At 43.4% G+C, this 12,873-nt stretch overlaps 1 protein-coding gene across 2 annotated transcripts; it reads right to left on the reverse strand.

The window, feature by feature from the left end:
* Positions 1–258: 258 nt before the first annotated feature.
* Positions 259–9,684, reverse strand: Zcchc9 (zinc finger CCHC-type containing 9). 2 transcript variants are annotated; one of them, XM_029544015.1, is made up of 6 exons: positions 9,061–9,540; positions 7,884–8,293; positions 4,941–5,091; positions 4,687–4,779; positions 2,889–2,957; positions 259–1,086 (listed from the first exon to the last, which is right to left on the reverse strand). In XM_029544015.1, the coding sequence occupies exons 2-6, from the start codon at positions 8,265–8,267 to the stop codon at positions 968–970; spliced, it is 816 nt and encodes a 271-aa protein (XP_029399875.1). In that variant the 5' UTR covers positions 8,268–8,293; positions 9,061–9,540; the 3' UTR covers positions 259–967. The 2 variants fall into 2 exon arrangements, with proteins under 2 accessions (XP_029399875.1, XP_021064347.1); XM_021208688.2 differs by lacking the exon at positions 9,061–9,540 and adding an exon at positions 9,578–9,684 and having other exon boundaries at positions 360–1,086.
* Positions 9,685–12,873: the final 3,189 nt, after the last annotated feature.

A 12,873-nucleotide genomic window follows, 5' to 3' on the forward strand; every position in this document is an offset into this window, starting at 1 on the left:
TCTCTGATTAGTGTTCTCACTCTATTATGGTGATGCCTCCTTCCACCACACCCTGCCTCAGCTACAGCAGGGAAAGCAGCCAGGGAGACTAATACAGTCTGTCACGCCGTCACTCTGTCTGAGGAATGCACATTGGCTTTCTGGCTAGAATTTCTCTCTTGGAAAACTGAAGGTGAAAAAGAACTGTGATGCTGGAAGACTCTTTAATTTTAATATTAATAATTTCTAATTCTTTGTATCAAAACTAAAGAGAGCTCCTTTTATCTCTATTAAGGCTTTTATTTTATTATTTTTAGGACCAATATTGTTTTTAAAGGTACTCTAGAGTGAGAGTAACAATGACCAGTTCAACAAAGACAAACAGCTGATATAATTTTATTCAGTACTAAGAATTATAGATTTTGTGACAACAAATAAATAAATTCCTATTACAAAAAAATTAATACTCTGAATTAAGAGCATATAGCAAAATATTTTTTGATTCACAAGCTGAAAGGCATGTGCTTTGTTTAGGGGTCAATTTTGATTCATGATTTACACTTATAGTGATGACTGCTATAATCAGGTATAGAGGCATCTAGCCATTTCTAAGTTCCATCTGTTAAAATACGCTCTTAGGCACAGTACTCTGGATGCTGAAGCAGGGTCATTAGTTTGAAGCCAACCTGGGCTACATAGAATCTGTTTCAAATACAGACAGACACACAGGCACTGAGAGATAGAAAGACAGACCACACGCACACGCACGCGCACACACACACACACACACACACACACACGTGCACACGTCTCGAGAATGCAATTAATCCCCCCTCCTTGATAGATAGGTTGTAGGCAAGCTGCCCCCACCAAGGTCAGAGTGGTGTCTAGAGCATAGGTTTGCCTCCACGGGTGACCAGCTTCAGTCTCTACAGGCTGAATTAGGAAAGTAACCTTAGGTGGTAAGTAACAACTGTACCAATTCTTATCAAAAATTAACAACTTTGGGTACTTTGGTTTTAGGTTTCTGCAGTTTGGGCACATCCAGCACCTCTTCATAGTCTGCACTCATTCCCTTTGCCCAGCGACCAACCGTGATGATCCGATCTGTAGAGGGATTTAAAAAAAAAACAAAAAACCAAAAAAACAAAAACAAAAAAAATCACAAGATTATAAAAACAACAGTAATCAAATGCTTCCACTTAGAGTGGTATCGGTTTAGCAAAGGAACTAGTTTTGACATGAATAATCACAAGGAGAGATGACTCCATCACTGCAGGAAAGTGAGCAATTCTGTAATTGATTAGAACCCTTGATTTCCGAGTACCACAGGCAATTTCTCATCCCAATTAGGGAAATGCCGAAGCTGCTTTGCAATGCACAGATTGATGAGAGCTCCCTCATTCCTTCCCCGCGCTCATCACCGAGGACTCAGTGATTCCGAGAGCCCGTGAACAGCAAGCGTTAGGAGGCAACCGTTTTAAATGCACGAGATTCCACCTGCAAAATTATACAGCATCTGCTTGTCGGCTCTGCCATTTGGGAAGTGGCAATCCTCCCAGGAGGGAGAATTCAAATCCCACTTCATCATTTCAATCTCACTCCTACACCATATAAAAATGATCTCCTTCTCGACAGGATTATAAACAAGAACTGGTTTTCGCATTCCAACATCTGGGCACGAGAGTCAAACCGGGAGGACTCAGCCGTGAGCTCGGACTACAGAAAATGAAAAGAAACGTGCTTTTCCTCTAAGAAGCATGGCCGGGGGTCCTGCTGCCTTTCCTTACTTGTGTGTATGCATGTGAGCTCATGTGTGGGGGTATACATGTGCATGTGTGTATGCACAGGGAGGCCAGAATACAACCAGGTGTCATTCCATAAGCACCACTTACCTTGATTTTGAAACAGGGCCTCTCACTGGCCTGCAGTTCAATAGGAAGGCGAGGCTAACTGTAGCAAGCCCCAGGAACCCACCTCCCTCTGCCTCACTGGCGCTCAGACCATAAGCATGCACCACCATGCCCAGCTATTTAGTTCTGGGGGCCGAACACAGGTCCTCATGCCTGGGCCACATCCCCAAGCCTCCTTTGCTTTTTTTTTTAAAAAGATTTTATTTATTCTATGTATATGAGTACACTGTAGCTGCCTTCAGACACAGCAGAAGAGAGGGCATCAGATCCCATTACAGATGGTTGTGAGCCACCATGTGGTTGCTGGGATTTGAACTCAGGACCTTTGAAAGAGCAGTTAGTGCTCTTAACCGCTGAGCCATCCCACCAGCCCGCTTTTTTTTTTTTTTAACACAAGATTATTTCTATCTAGACTATCTAATGCTGGCAAACTAAGAGAATAATGATTTCTCCTTCCTCAAAAGGCTGCTGCACGCAGCAGTGAACACTTAAACAACGTTCTTAACGATCAAGGCTAGTATTTCACTGGAAAAAAAAAGTACCAGCAGATGCTATGTTGATAACACATTTTTAATAAGTTTAACAGCTTTTTACAAACATTTGGGAACATGCAAAGCAAAGCACAAGAGGACACTCAGGCTTATGAATTTTGAAAATTAATTTTGTATTTGAGTTTTATCTTAGGAATCAATATGGTTTGCTAAGTAAGAAAATTAAGTCCTAGTATAATTAATTTCATTTCTGAGCAAACAGGAAAGCTCGTAAGATGCCTTTCAGAATAGAGTTCTGCAGCTTACCAACTCACTTCCCCCGAGAGCAGACCTGATTGATGCTCAGGGACTCAGGACTGTGTTGACTGCTCACAGGAAGTGGCGAGGTCACTGTCACAGTGCAGAAGCAGCTGTCTGCAGTCACCAGTGCCTCTGGGTTGTTGCTAATGGAACTCAGTGAGAGCAGAGAGAAACACCCCTTACGAATGGAAGCCTAGGAGCTCACCTGAGTTCTGATTTTCAGGGCAGTCTTTCTTAAAATGTTCCACAGAGCCACAGAGCTTACAGCCACCACCTAGTAAAAGAACAGAGTCACTGAGTCCCATATCATCCTGACAGGGCTTGTACCACTGACAAGCAATCTCATGTCATATTTGATCCCACATCCCCGATGACTGTAAAGGTAGCCAGAGTCAGGAAGCAGGGTGGGTGCCACTACTCCTTTTAGGAACTCATTTGCCACTCCTGAATTTCCAAACACTCACTGGTACCAGCTGCTCCTTCTTGCACCTGACCTTCCAGATGGGAGTGAGAAGAGGAACATGACAGAAGGCACAGAAGTCTAGAGGGGACCATGGAGAGGGGGGAGAGGAGTGGAGCATTCACCTGGGGTCAAAACTTGTATGCAGGGCCATGTCTGCACCCTGAGGAGGATGGCCAGTTTCTATCCAGTGGCCCCCAGAAGGTTAGTCAGCACCACCCCTCTACCTTATAGGTCAGACGTGGCAGTCACTTACTCAGGCAAATCTGTTTTAGTGCCTTCTATCTGCCTGTCCTGCTAATCTGAAAAAACACCACCTTCTGTCTCATTTAAGCAATATTCCAGGATGGTGAGCTACAACACTTGGCTTTTCCAGCAAGGGTTTCACATAATAATCAGGCCTTCTCATAATCATGCTGGTGTGAGCACCTTATCAGAAAATGTCCCCGCCCCACAGGATGCTAACCTGACTCCCATGTATCGGATACACTTCTCTTCATTTACAACAATAACAATAACAACATTTTAATCTGGCCAACCATGAAAAGTCATTCTTACTCATAAGTCAGCGTTCCCGGCCCTTTCTCATGCCAGTGAAGACAGTGAAGACAGATGAGGCCCTCAAACAATGCACACACTTTAAAAGTGATGAAGGCCATAACTGAGCAGGATCTAAGATGCCACTGACTGTAAAGTATGTCGTAACTTCACTAGGCGAAAAAGATGCCAATCATGTAGGACCCAATGGCATGATAGATACATGCTGATTTCAGATATGAAACTGTGAAAAGTGGATCTTAGAATCAATAAAACCAAATTTCCTTATCTCCATTTTATAGGTGACAAACTGAGGCAGTGCCAGTTCACTAATTTGGCAAAGACCGCAGCTGGTGAACGGTGTTGAGACTGACTCCAAGAGCTACGCATTTTTCCACTGGACCGGTGGGGAGCAGGACCTCAAGACACAACACAGGACCTAGGACCTGTGCCTAGGACCCAACACATGCCTAGGACCCAATGGCACCAGCCCTCTCCTTCAAGGGCAACAACCCCTCCAGCAGGTCTTCAGACACAACAGTGTTTCCTGCAGGCTCTTAAGACACTAGCTGAGCCAAAGACAAGAAAGTTACATGAAGCCCAGGTCATGAGCAAGGAGAAATTTCAGAAACAAATATCACAGCAAAACACAACACACACCATCGTCTCTGGCAGAATGGTGCGCTAACCATGACATTAGCACACTGCATGACTTTTCAAATCTTTTACTTTTACTTAATTTGAGATTGAAATTCTCTTCCTTTTTTGAGCTTAAATACCCACAGGTGTTAAATATTTTCTCACAAATAATGCCAAAGCAAGGAGTCCAAGAATTATGCCATAGTTCTTCCTGATTTATTAATAAATCAATCCCAGCTAAGAGTAAGTACTTGGTGAAGGTGCTCAAGGTTTTCATCTTTTTCATGTTTCAAACAGCAGATAAAATGTCAGATTGTAATTCTGAGACATGGTGACATGTCTATGACATGAGGGTAATGGCACTCACCATCAGCATAGACTCCTTTGGTATTATCGGGGCAGGATCTGGACAGGTGTCCCATTTCTCCGCAGACAAAACATTTTGCAAAAGGAAATTCACCTGTAAGATCCAATGTTCGCATTATTTTACTGTGTATATGACGAGTTGTATAATTCACATTACTTTAAAACACTTTTAAACAGAGCAGGCATCGCTTCAGGAAGTTGACTACTGAATGCTCGCCTTCCCTCAGCACCAAACAAGAAGCTAAGAGAACATACCAAGCGCGGGGTCCACGTTAGCTCTGCACTTGCTCATCTCGTGCTCCGTGGACCCACAGCGGTAACAAATGCCGGTGCCCATGTCCTGACTCTCTAGCACAGCCGGGCAGTCAGCAATTCCGTGGCCAGGCTGTCGACAGTGGAAACACACCTGGGAAAACAAAACATGAGTTTCCACATGGAGAAACTACTCTCCTGCCTGCACTAATTTTTCATCAAAACTATCTTTATTTTGCATTTTAAAGTTTTAAGAAAAAAAACCATCAGTATTATATATATAGAAGAAGGTATTTTCCACATTCCTAGTCAAGTGCCATTTCTATCACAGGGGCTTAAGTGCTTCTTAGAATTAATTCCAGTTATCTATTAATATGTCACAAAATGGTAAGTGGCTTTGTAGGAGGCAAGAGTTCAAATGAATTGAGCAAGTATGGACCACTCTTCTTTTACTAAGGATGCCTGTACCAGAAAACAAAAGGTGTGTATGGGGAGGGGTCTCCGTGGAAGTCAGACAATGGCTAATCAGTACTTGTATTTTTAAATTTCATAGCGGAATGGTGCTGGTTTCAGTGTCTCCACTGTGACTCAGATCACAAGTTAGGAGCTATCCTGGTAGGTCAAGCAGTGTAAGTGGCTGTGTTACAGTGGCTGAGTGGAGCCGGCCCAGGGGCCAAGGTTTATCAGTGCTGGGAGGCAGCGAAGTCTCATTAATTAAAGTGTGGGTAGGGAATTATGGCACCTGAGATCCATGACATTAAGGACAGCACTGAGGAGCACTCGACTGACTACCTAGCAAGCACAGGTCTACAGTCACTCGTAAGAACAGGAATGTCAAGAGATTACTAGAATAGCTGTCTGCTCACATAAGCAGAGGAGTTAGACACACAGCATGAAAGGAAAACCCTACTGAAAAGAAAAGGTCAAGTCACCACTGGCCAAATGCTCTTACAGAAAATCTCCTCAAAACGGGGACTCTGACATAACATGAACAGGTTTATGCAGGCCAACTGCTGCAAAACATTAAGGCCATGATAATCCAGCATACTTAGTACTGCCTGGCTCCTGGCTCTGCTTCAGGCCCATCAAAACTCGGTAGGGGTTTCCTGGAGTGTCTGAGTACCAGGAAGTGATGGCCCACGTTTTGTTCAGCAGGACTGTGGGACTAGATGGGAGAGAAGTGTATGTGAAGTCACAGCCTATTTGGTGAGGACAGAAGGCCGAAGGCCTGGTAGACTCCTGTTACAGTAACAGTTCACAGGAAGAACATCAATGCATCTCATCTAACTGCTTGCTCTCTCTAACAAAGTGACTAGCTGAAGGGAACTCTGGAGACTATGTAACCGTTGGTTGTCACTGATGCCAACGTATGTGGTGGGTCAGAGCTGTCATCCAAGAGAGAAGTTATAAATGGCAGAAATATTAAGATGCTAAAAGAGCAACTAAGTACACTATGGGAAGAGGGAATCTGTCTTACAATGATTCCAGGATGTGCCAGTAGCAGAGCAAAGGATGCAGATACTTATTCACTACGGTGACACTGAGGGACTTCGTTGGCTACAGGAACATCTGGTTACTCAGAACATCACCCAGACTGCATGCCGTCCAAAAATTAAGTCTCTTCTGAGAACTTTGGAGGCCAGGTGTGGTGGCACATGCCTGCAACTCCAGTACATGGGAGGCATGGGCAAGAGGTCCCCTTAAGTCTGAGGCCACCCTGGTCTACCTAGTTAGTTCCAGGTCAGCCAGAGCTACATAACAAGACCTCATCTCAAAACAAACCAAACATTCCAACCAACCAACAAAACCCCCAAACCCCTGACTCTAACAATCCACTTCACATTTAGGTGGAAAATGGTCAAAAGCACAGAATGGCATTTAAACCACGGGCAGAGGTACTTATCAGGCCTTATCAGAAGCTAAGAAACCCATCATCACTAATTTTTTCGTGTTTTATTTAAAAAAAAAAAAAGCAACTATTTTCTTACATTAAAAAGACTTTAAATGTTTAAACATCAACTAAATAATTGTTCACACACTAATTAGTATTATACCTATTTTCAAAAAATTACAACCACAATAAAAAACATGGAATTAGGTCTGGATGGTCCTGGTATTAAGAACACTGGGTGATATTCCAGACGACCTAGGCTCAATTCTCAGCACCCACAAAAGGGAGTTGGGGCTCACAATTGTCTTTAACTTCAATTCCAGGGGAACTAATGGAATTGGACTCTTTAGGTCTCCTGGGCACCAGGCCCACAGGCTGGATATGCAGGCCATATACCCAAACAAAATAAAAATTTATATTACCCAGTGTGGATGCCTGGCCTCTCTCAACCTGGGAAGTTTCCTGTCTTAGCTTCTAAAACCCATCATTGTGAAACACATTTCCTGAAGATTCCATAGCTTTCAAGTCGAGAGAATTACAGGCACCTGGCCTCTTTGTTGTGAACAAGTATTTTATACATAATAACAAAAGATCATCCAGGTAATGGGAAGCCCCTTTAACTTGGGGTATCTAGAGGGTTTTTTCACAGCTATTTGAAAAGGTATTACCATAAGACAGTGGTAGGGCAAACATAGGTTTTGAATTCAGTTTGACTGCCACCTCTAGCATGGACCACGTGGCTTTCATCAAGTTACTTAACCTGGACACACTTCTACTGTGTTTCATGCCTGTAATATGGGAATACTATCATGTATATAATATTGTTATGACAACTAACCAGTGTACTGTGTGCATGTGTTGGGGGGGTGGGGTGAGGTGGATGTGTGTGTGTGTGTGTGTGTGTGTGTGTGTGTGTGTGGTAAGAAAGCACAAGCCTTTAAAAGCGGCACTAGGACTGCAGCAATTGGGCTCTGTTAAAACATGTATTGTGTTAACAGATGAGTAACACTTTCTAGTTACACAAAGAAGGCAGCAACATACAGCCATGAGCGCACCATTGCATTCTTCTTTGCCGCCTGTCTCTTTAGCCGCCTTCCTTCCCGTCGATTGTCCTTCTTTAAGGCCACTGCAATTTCTTCCCTCACTTCCCGGCTGTCGGCTGCTATCAGCTGTCCATTGTGAAGCACCTGTGAGTTCTGCTTCAGGTACTCCATGAATCCATTCACATCTTCATTCAAGTACTCTTTTTTCTTCTTGTTCTTTTTGCGTTTTGCTTGAGGTGAATCATTTCTAAGGGACAGCCCGCTGCTTTGACACTGCTTACGGTCTGGAAGGCTTTGGTCTGCTCTCTCCACAGACCCCTTCTTCATGTCCTCCCATGATGTTGCTGACAGGGGTCGCTTACTATTTGAAGTAGTAACTCTAGCCCACCTGGTCATGGCTGGATCAGAGGTACTTTACTAATCTGTAAGATAAGAGCAAGTAATAATTAATCAATTAAAATTGAAGATATAAAGAGAGGTCATTACTATGAAATATACTCATGTTTTAAACTTTAAACCATTAAAACTCTTTGTTTAGGTAGGGGCACAGACACATGGTATGCTGTGTAGACATTTCTCTAAAGTAATTCTGGCACTGAGCAGAGAGTGCCGGACCATTTCGGTTGAAGAAAACAACATACGCTTAGTTAAAACTAGAAAATATTTTGCCAACAAATGATCTTTAAATTAGAAATCATATCTAAACACTGTAAAAGGTCCTCACAAACCCCGCGGTCTTCCTGGCCATTTCTTTTCCTACCTTTAAACCACAGTCTGTTCTCTCCCAATCTGCTTGCTCAGTTTGCCATTTCAATGTAACTGCTTGCAAAGCACATTAGTAAACACACAAAAGTCTTGTCCTCGACTGTCTTTCCCCTGTAGATGTATAAAGGCAGTCTATAAAGTGTCTGCAGTCACATGGCAATCTTTTCTTATTTATCTCTTATTTAATGAGGGTGACTGCCATTTGCATTTCCGTGGTTTTAAGTCATTTTCAATTAATCCATTTTAGTGATCCAAATTGTAAAATAAACTTCACACTAAGAAATCTTGTTTGCGTACCCCTAGTAAATGCATAACTAGAGGTTTTCATTTAGAGTACAGATGTAAGCATAGTTTTAAAGGAGTGTATTTTAAGACGAATTATTTGGCTCCAACATAAAATTGAGTATTTTACTTTGCATTCTACCTAGCAATTCCGAGAACAGTTTCTTTTTCTTCTTCAATGAATGAATACAGCAGACACAATCAAAGGGTTATTCCAACTACCGAGTTGCCACTTTCAGGGCAGCAACCAGTGCGCCAGGCAACTTAAAGCCTTGGCGCCAGCAGTCTGCAGCATGCCTTCAGGGCCGGTGAGTGACGCTGTACGTACGCCACTTTACAGTGCCTTGGTCCCCGGTCACCAAGAGGGCGGATCCTCTTCCCGCAAATCCGGAATGTAAGGCTCTGGGTGTCTGGAGGGTGACACGGGACAGCCGGACAGCCCTGGTGCTCCGGCTCGCGCGGCATCGCTTCTCCATGCCCGCCCCAGCAGTGCGTCCCGCGGAGCCGGCGGGGCCCGCTCCCAGCTGCGGAGCTGGCGATCCGACTAGCTAGCTGCCGGGCTCTGCCCTCGCGATCGCCCGCGGGAGTCCGGCTCCGGCCGGCCAAGGTAGCCCAGAGGAGCGCACGCCCTAACCGGTGGTACCCGCGTAGCTCCTTACCCGGTCTGACTCCTCCAGAGCAGCTGAGACAACGAACCAGAGAAGCCCGGCCCCGGAGGAGGTCGCGGCCATAGAGACCGGAAGTGCACCGTCTCCACGCGTCACTTCCGCAGGCCACGCCGGGGAAGCGTGGGGGGTTAGTGGGCCTTACGCTGGGGAGGTGGCTGGTGCAAGCTTGTGGGTCGTGTAGTGTTTGTAGGGCGCTGCACTGGAGTCCCCGGACACAGAGATAATGAGCGCTCAGTCTGTGCCGTCCCAGAATGTGCAGTCTAGAGGGAGAGTTACGTCTGTCTCCCAAGGACTCTTGGGAAGAAGGTCTTGCTTACACGGTCCTTTGAACTGGATTTTAGAAAAAATCCAAATAGTAGTGAAGTAGGCTGTGAGAGAGCCGAGGCTCCGCAGAGGTGTCAGCGCACCAAGAGTGTCGCTGAGATGCAAGTCTGAAGAGACCTTCGGAGCACCTATTGCTTCTGAGTGGTTCTTCATGATTGCTGTGCCTGGAGCGAATTCACCGTTGGTGGCCCGAGTTCATTTTTCAAGAAAATTCTAGTCCTCCGTCCTATTAGTGCTCCCCGCGCCCTCCCCGGGAAGCCACCCCCAGGTTTGTTCAGTGAGAAACGGCCTGGACGTACACATTTAGTCCTCCATCAGGCTCTGTTTATTTTGCCTCTTGAATATTTGATCCACTTCCTCTGCCCTTCTGCTTGCTCTTCTCGCCTTGTGTCTCTACTGACTGTCCCGTTCGTTCCTTGTGTCAGCGTTCACTGCGTTGGCACAAATGTCTGCAGCTCATCTGGGCAGACGTTTTTTGCCCAGATGTTTTACACAAGTGAACTTTTGAAAATGTAAGAGCGCCAGATCAAATTGGTGCCTTCCAGCCTAAAACCCTTCCATCTTTTCTCAATGTTGAGAAGATATTAAAACTCTGGAAGAGCCTGTGTTACAATCTCAGTCCTATTTAAGCTCTAAACGAAGGGGCCTTCTCCCATTTTCTTTTTGTTTAGCACCAGGATTTACATACACTGTTCTGCTTGCATAATACTCTGGTTTCTTTAATTGTGTTCTGTTTCAAGACTTCCAAGATTTTAAGAAAAGGAAAAAGAAAAACAACAAAAAAGAAAAAAACAATAAAAAAATAATAAAAATAAAATAAAAAAAATTAAAAAAAAGAAAAAACAAAAGACTTCCAAGATTTTATTCTTATCTAAGCCTCTGAAACATCCTCTCCCAGGTCTTGCTTTTTTTTTTTTTTTGATACTTTTCACAGAGGATTACAAAATAAGTTTTACTGTATCCTGATTGCCTCACACATAATTGATCCCCATCCCTTACTACATCTGTTAGCTGATTAAAGAACTAAAATGGGCCCAGTTTTCTTTAAAAGGAAAAATCAACGTCAGAAAAATATTGTGATTTGGTATAGTAAATGTCACAAATATTCCAGAAAGTTTAAAAATACAAGAAACAATCCTGTAGCTGTTGGGAAATGAACTGCTTAAAAGATGAGTGATAGGGCCAGGCGTGGTGGTAGATGCCTTTAATCCCAGCACTTCTGAAGCAGAGGTAGGCAAATCTCTTTGAGTTTGAGGCCAGCCTGGTGGACAAATCGAGTCCCAGGACAAGCAGAGTTATACAGAGAACCCCTGTCTCTAAAAACAAAACAAAGAAAGATGTGTGATAATGCCCCTTATAGCTTAGTGACCTCAACCAATCTACTAACTTTTCAACCAAGTGTGAGATTTTATTTTCTGTTGATGCCTAGTCTTGAACACAATATATACCACTAGATGGCGCATTCAACAAAAATGTCTCCTTTTTATGCTAAATTTCCTTGAAGATCTGGTTTTTGGAAGTGAGGAACACTTCTGTTTTGATGAAGATTAGTAGTTGAGTAAGCAAGTCATATACTAAGTCCTCTGGATGTATGAGGAAGCGTTAGTATTCCTACTACTAGTAGCTACTGTTACTGAGTATATCTACCTAGTATCCTGGGAGGTAGCTATTGCTGTCTCCATTGATCAACAAGGAAACAAGCCCAGAGAGCTAAAATCACTCAAGGTCACACAGAGAGTAAGAAACAAAATGAAACTTTGAACCAAGACCTCAGTCTGTATTTATGCACTCTTCTCTTTTGAAATACTGCAGAGCATTGTCTGCTTGAACTCACTTTAAATATTCTTTATTGAGTTATCCATGCCAATGTAAGAATTAGGGGGTGTATTACTTATAATTCAAGAGATTTATGTGAGGCGCTAAGGGTTTCATTATCAAGGGACATGCTTCATTTTTTATATTGTAAAACATCTGTATTCATTAGTGTTCTCTAGAGGAACAGAACCAATAGAGTGAATATATATGAAATATATACGATAAAGGAGTGTTTTAGAATTACTTTGTAGATATTAAACTCACTGTGCAATCTACACTGCCCACGCTGGGCTTGAACTTACACACACAAGGGATTTATTAGACTAGCGCACAGGCTATACAGTACAGCTACTCAATAGTTGTCTACTAATGGGAGATCCAGAAATCCATTAGTTGTTCATAACACAGGCTGGATGTCTTCGCTAGTCTTTAGTATACACGGAATCCTGAAGAAGTAGGCTCCAATGCAGTGAAGAAATGCCAGCAAGAGCAAGCAGGCAATGAGAGCAAGCTGTTTTCTTTTGTGTCCTTTATATAGACTGCCAACAGAAGGTGTGGATTCTCCAACCTCAAAAGTTCCAGATTGGGCTGGTGAGATGGCTCAGTGGGTAAGAGCACCCGACTGCTCTTCCGAAGGTCCGGAGTTCAAATCCCAGCAACCACATGGTGGCTCACAACCATCTGTAACAAGATCTGACGCCCTCTTCTGGAGTGTCTGAAGACAGCTACAGTGTACTTACATATAATAAATAAAAAATTTTTAAAAAAAAAAAAAGTTCCAGATTAAAAAGTGTGTCTTCCTACGTTTTTTGTTGTTGTTTTTGTTGTTTGTTTGTTTGTTTTTCGAGACAGGGTTTCCTCTGTGTAGCCCTGGCTGTGCTGGAACTCACTTTGTAGACCAGGCTGGTCTCTAACTCAGAAATCCGCCTGCCTCTGCCTCCCGAGTGCTGGGATTAAAGGCGTGCACCACCAACGCCTGGCTGTCTTTCTGCTTCTTTAATTAGGAAAAAATCCATCACAAGTGTACCCAGCCACTTAGATTTTAGTTAATACCAGATGTAGTCAAATTGACAACAAAGATTAGTCACCACAGTATCTTAAAAAGGATACATGATAAGTTACATGCTAAATGCGTAACATAAAAGATT

The sequence above is a fragment of the Mus pahari genome, chromosome 11, assembly GCF_900095145.1.
Source record: "Mus pahari chromosome 11, PAHARI_EIJ_v1.1, whole genome shotgun sequence".
Taxonomy (NCBI): Eukaryota; Metazoa; Chordata; class Mammalia; order Rodentia; family Muridae; genus Mus; species Mus pahari.

Bases quoted from the DNA above. Each gene is read 5' to 3' on its own strand.
- Zcchc9 (XM_029544015.1), bottom strand. From the start codon at position 8,267: ATGACCAGGTGGGCTAGAGTTACTACTTCAAATAGTAAGCGACCCCTG. The intron at 4,780-4,940 runs GTATGTTCTCTT...TGGATCTTACAG, and splicing joins TAACGTGGACCCCGCGCTTG to GTGAATTTCCTTTTGCAAAA. The intron at 1,087-2,888 runs GTGAGCTCCTAG...ATCCCTCTACAG, and splicing joins CCCTGAAAATCAGAACTCAG to ATCGGATCATCACGGTTGGT.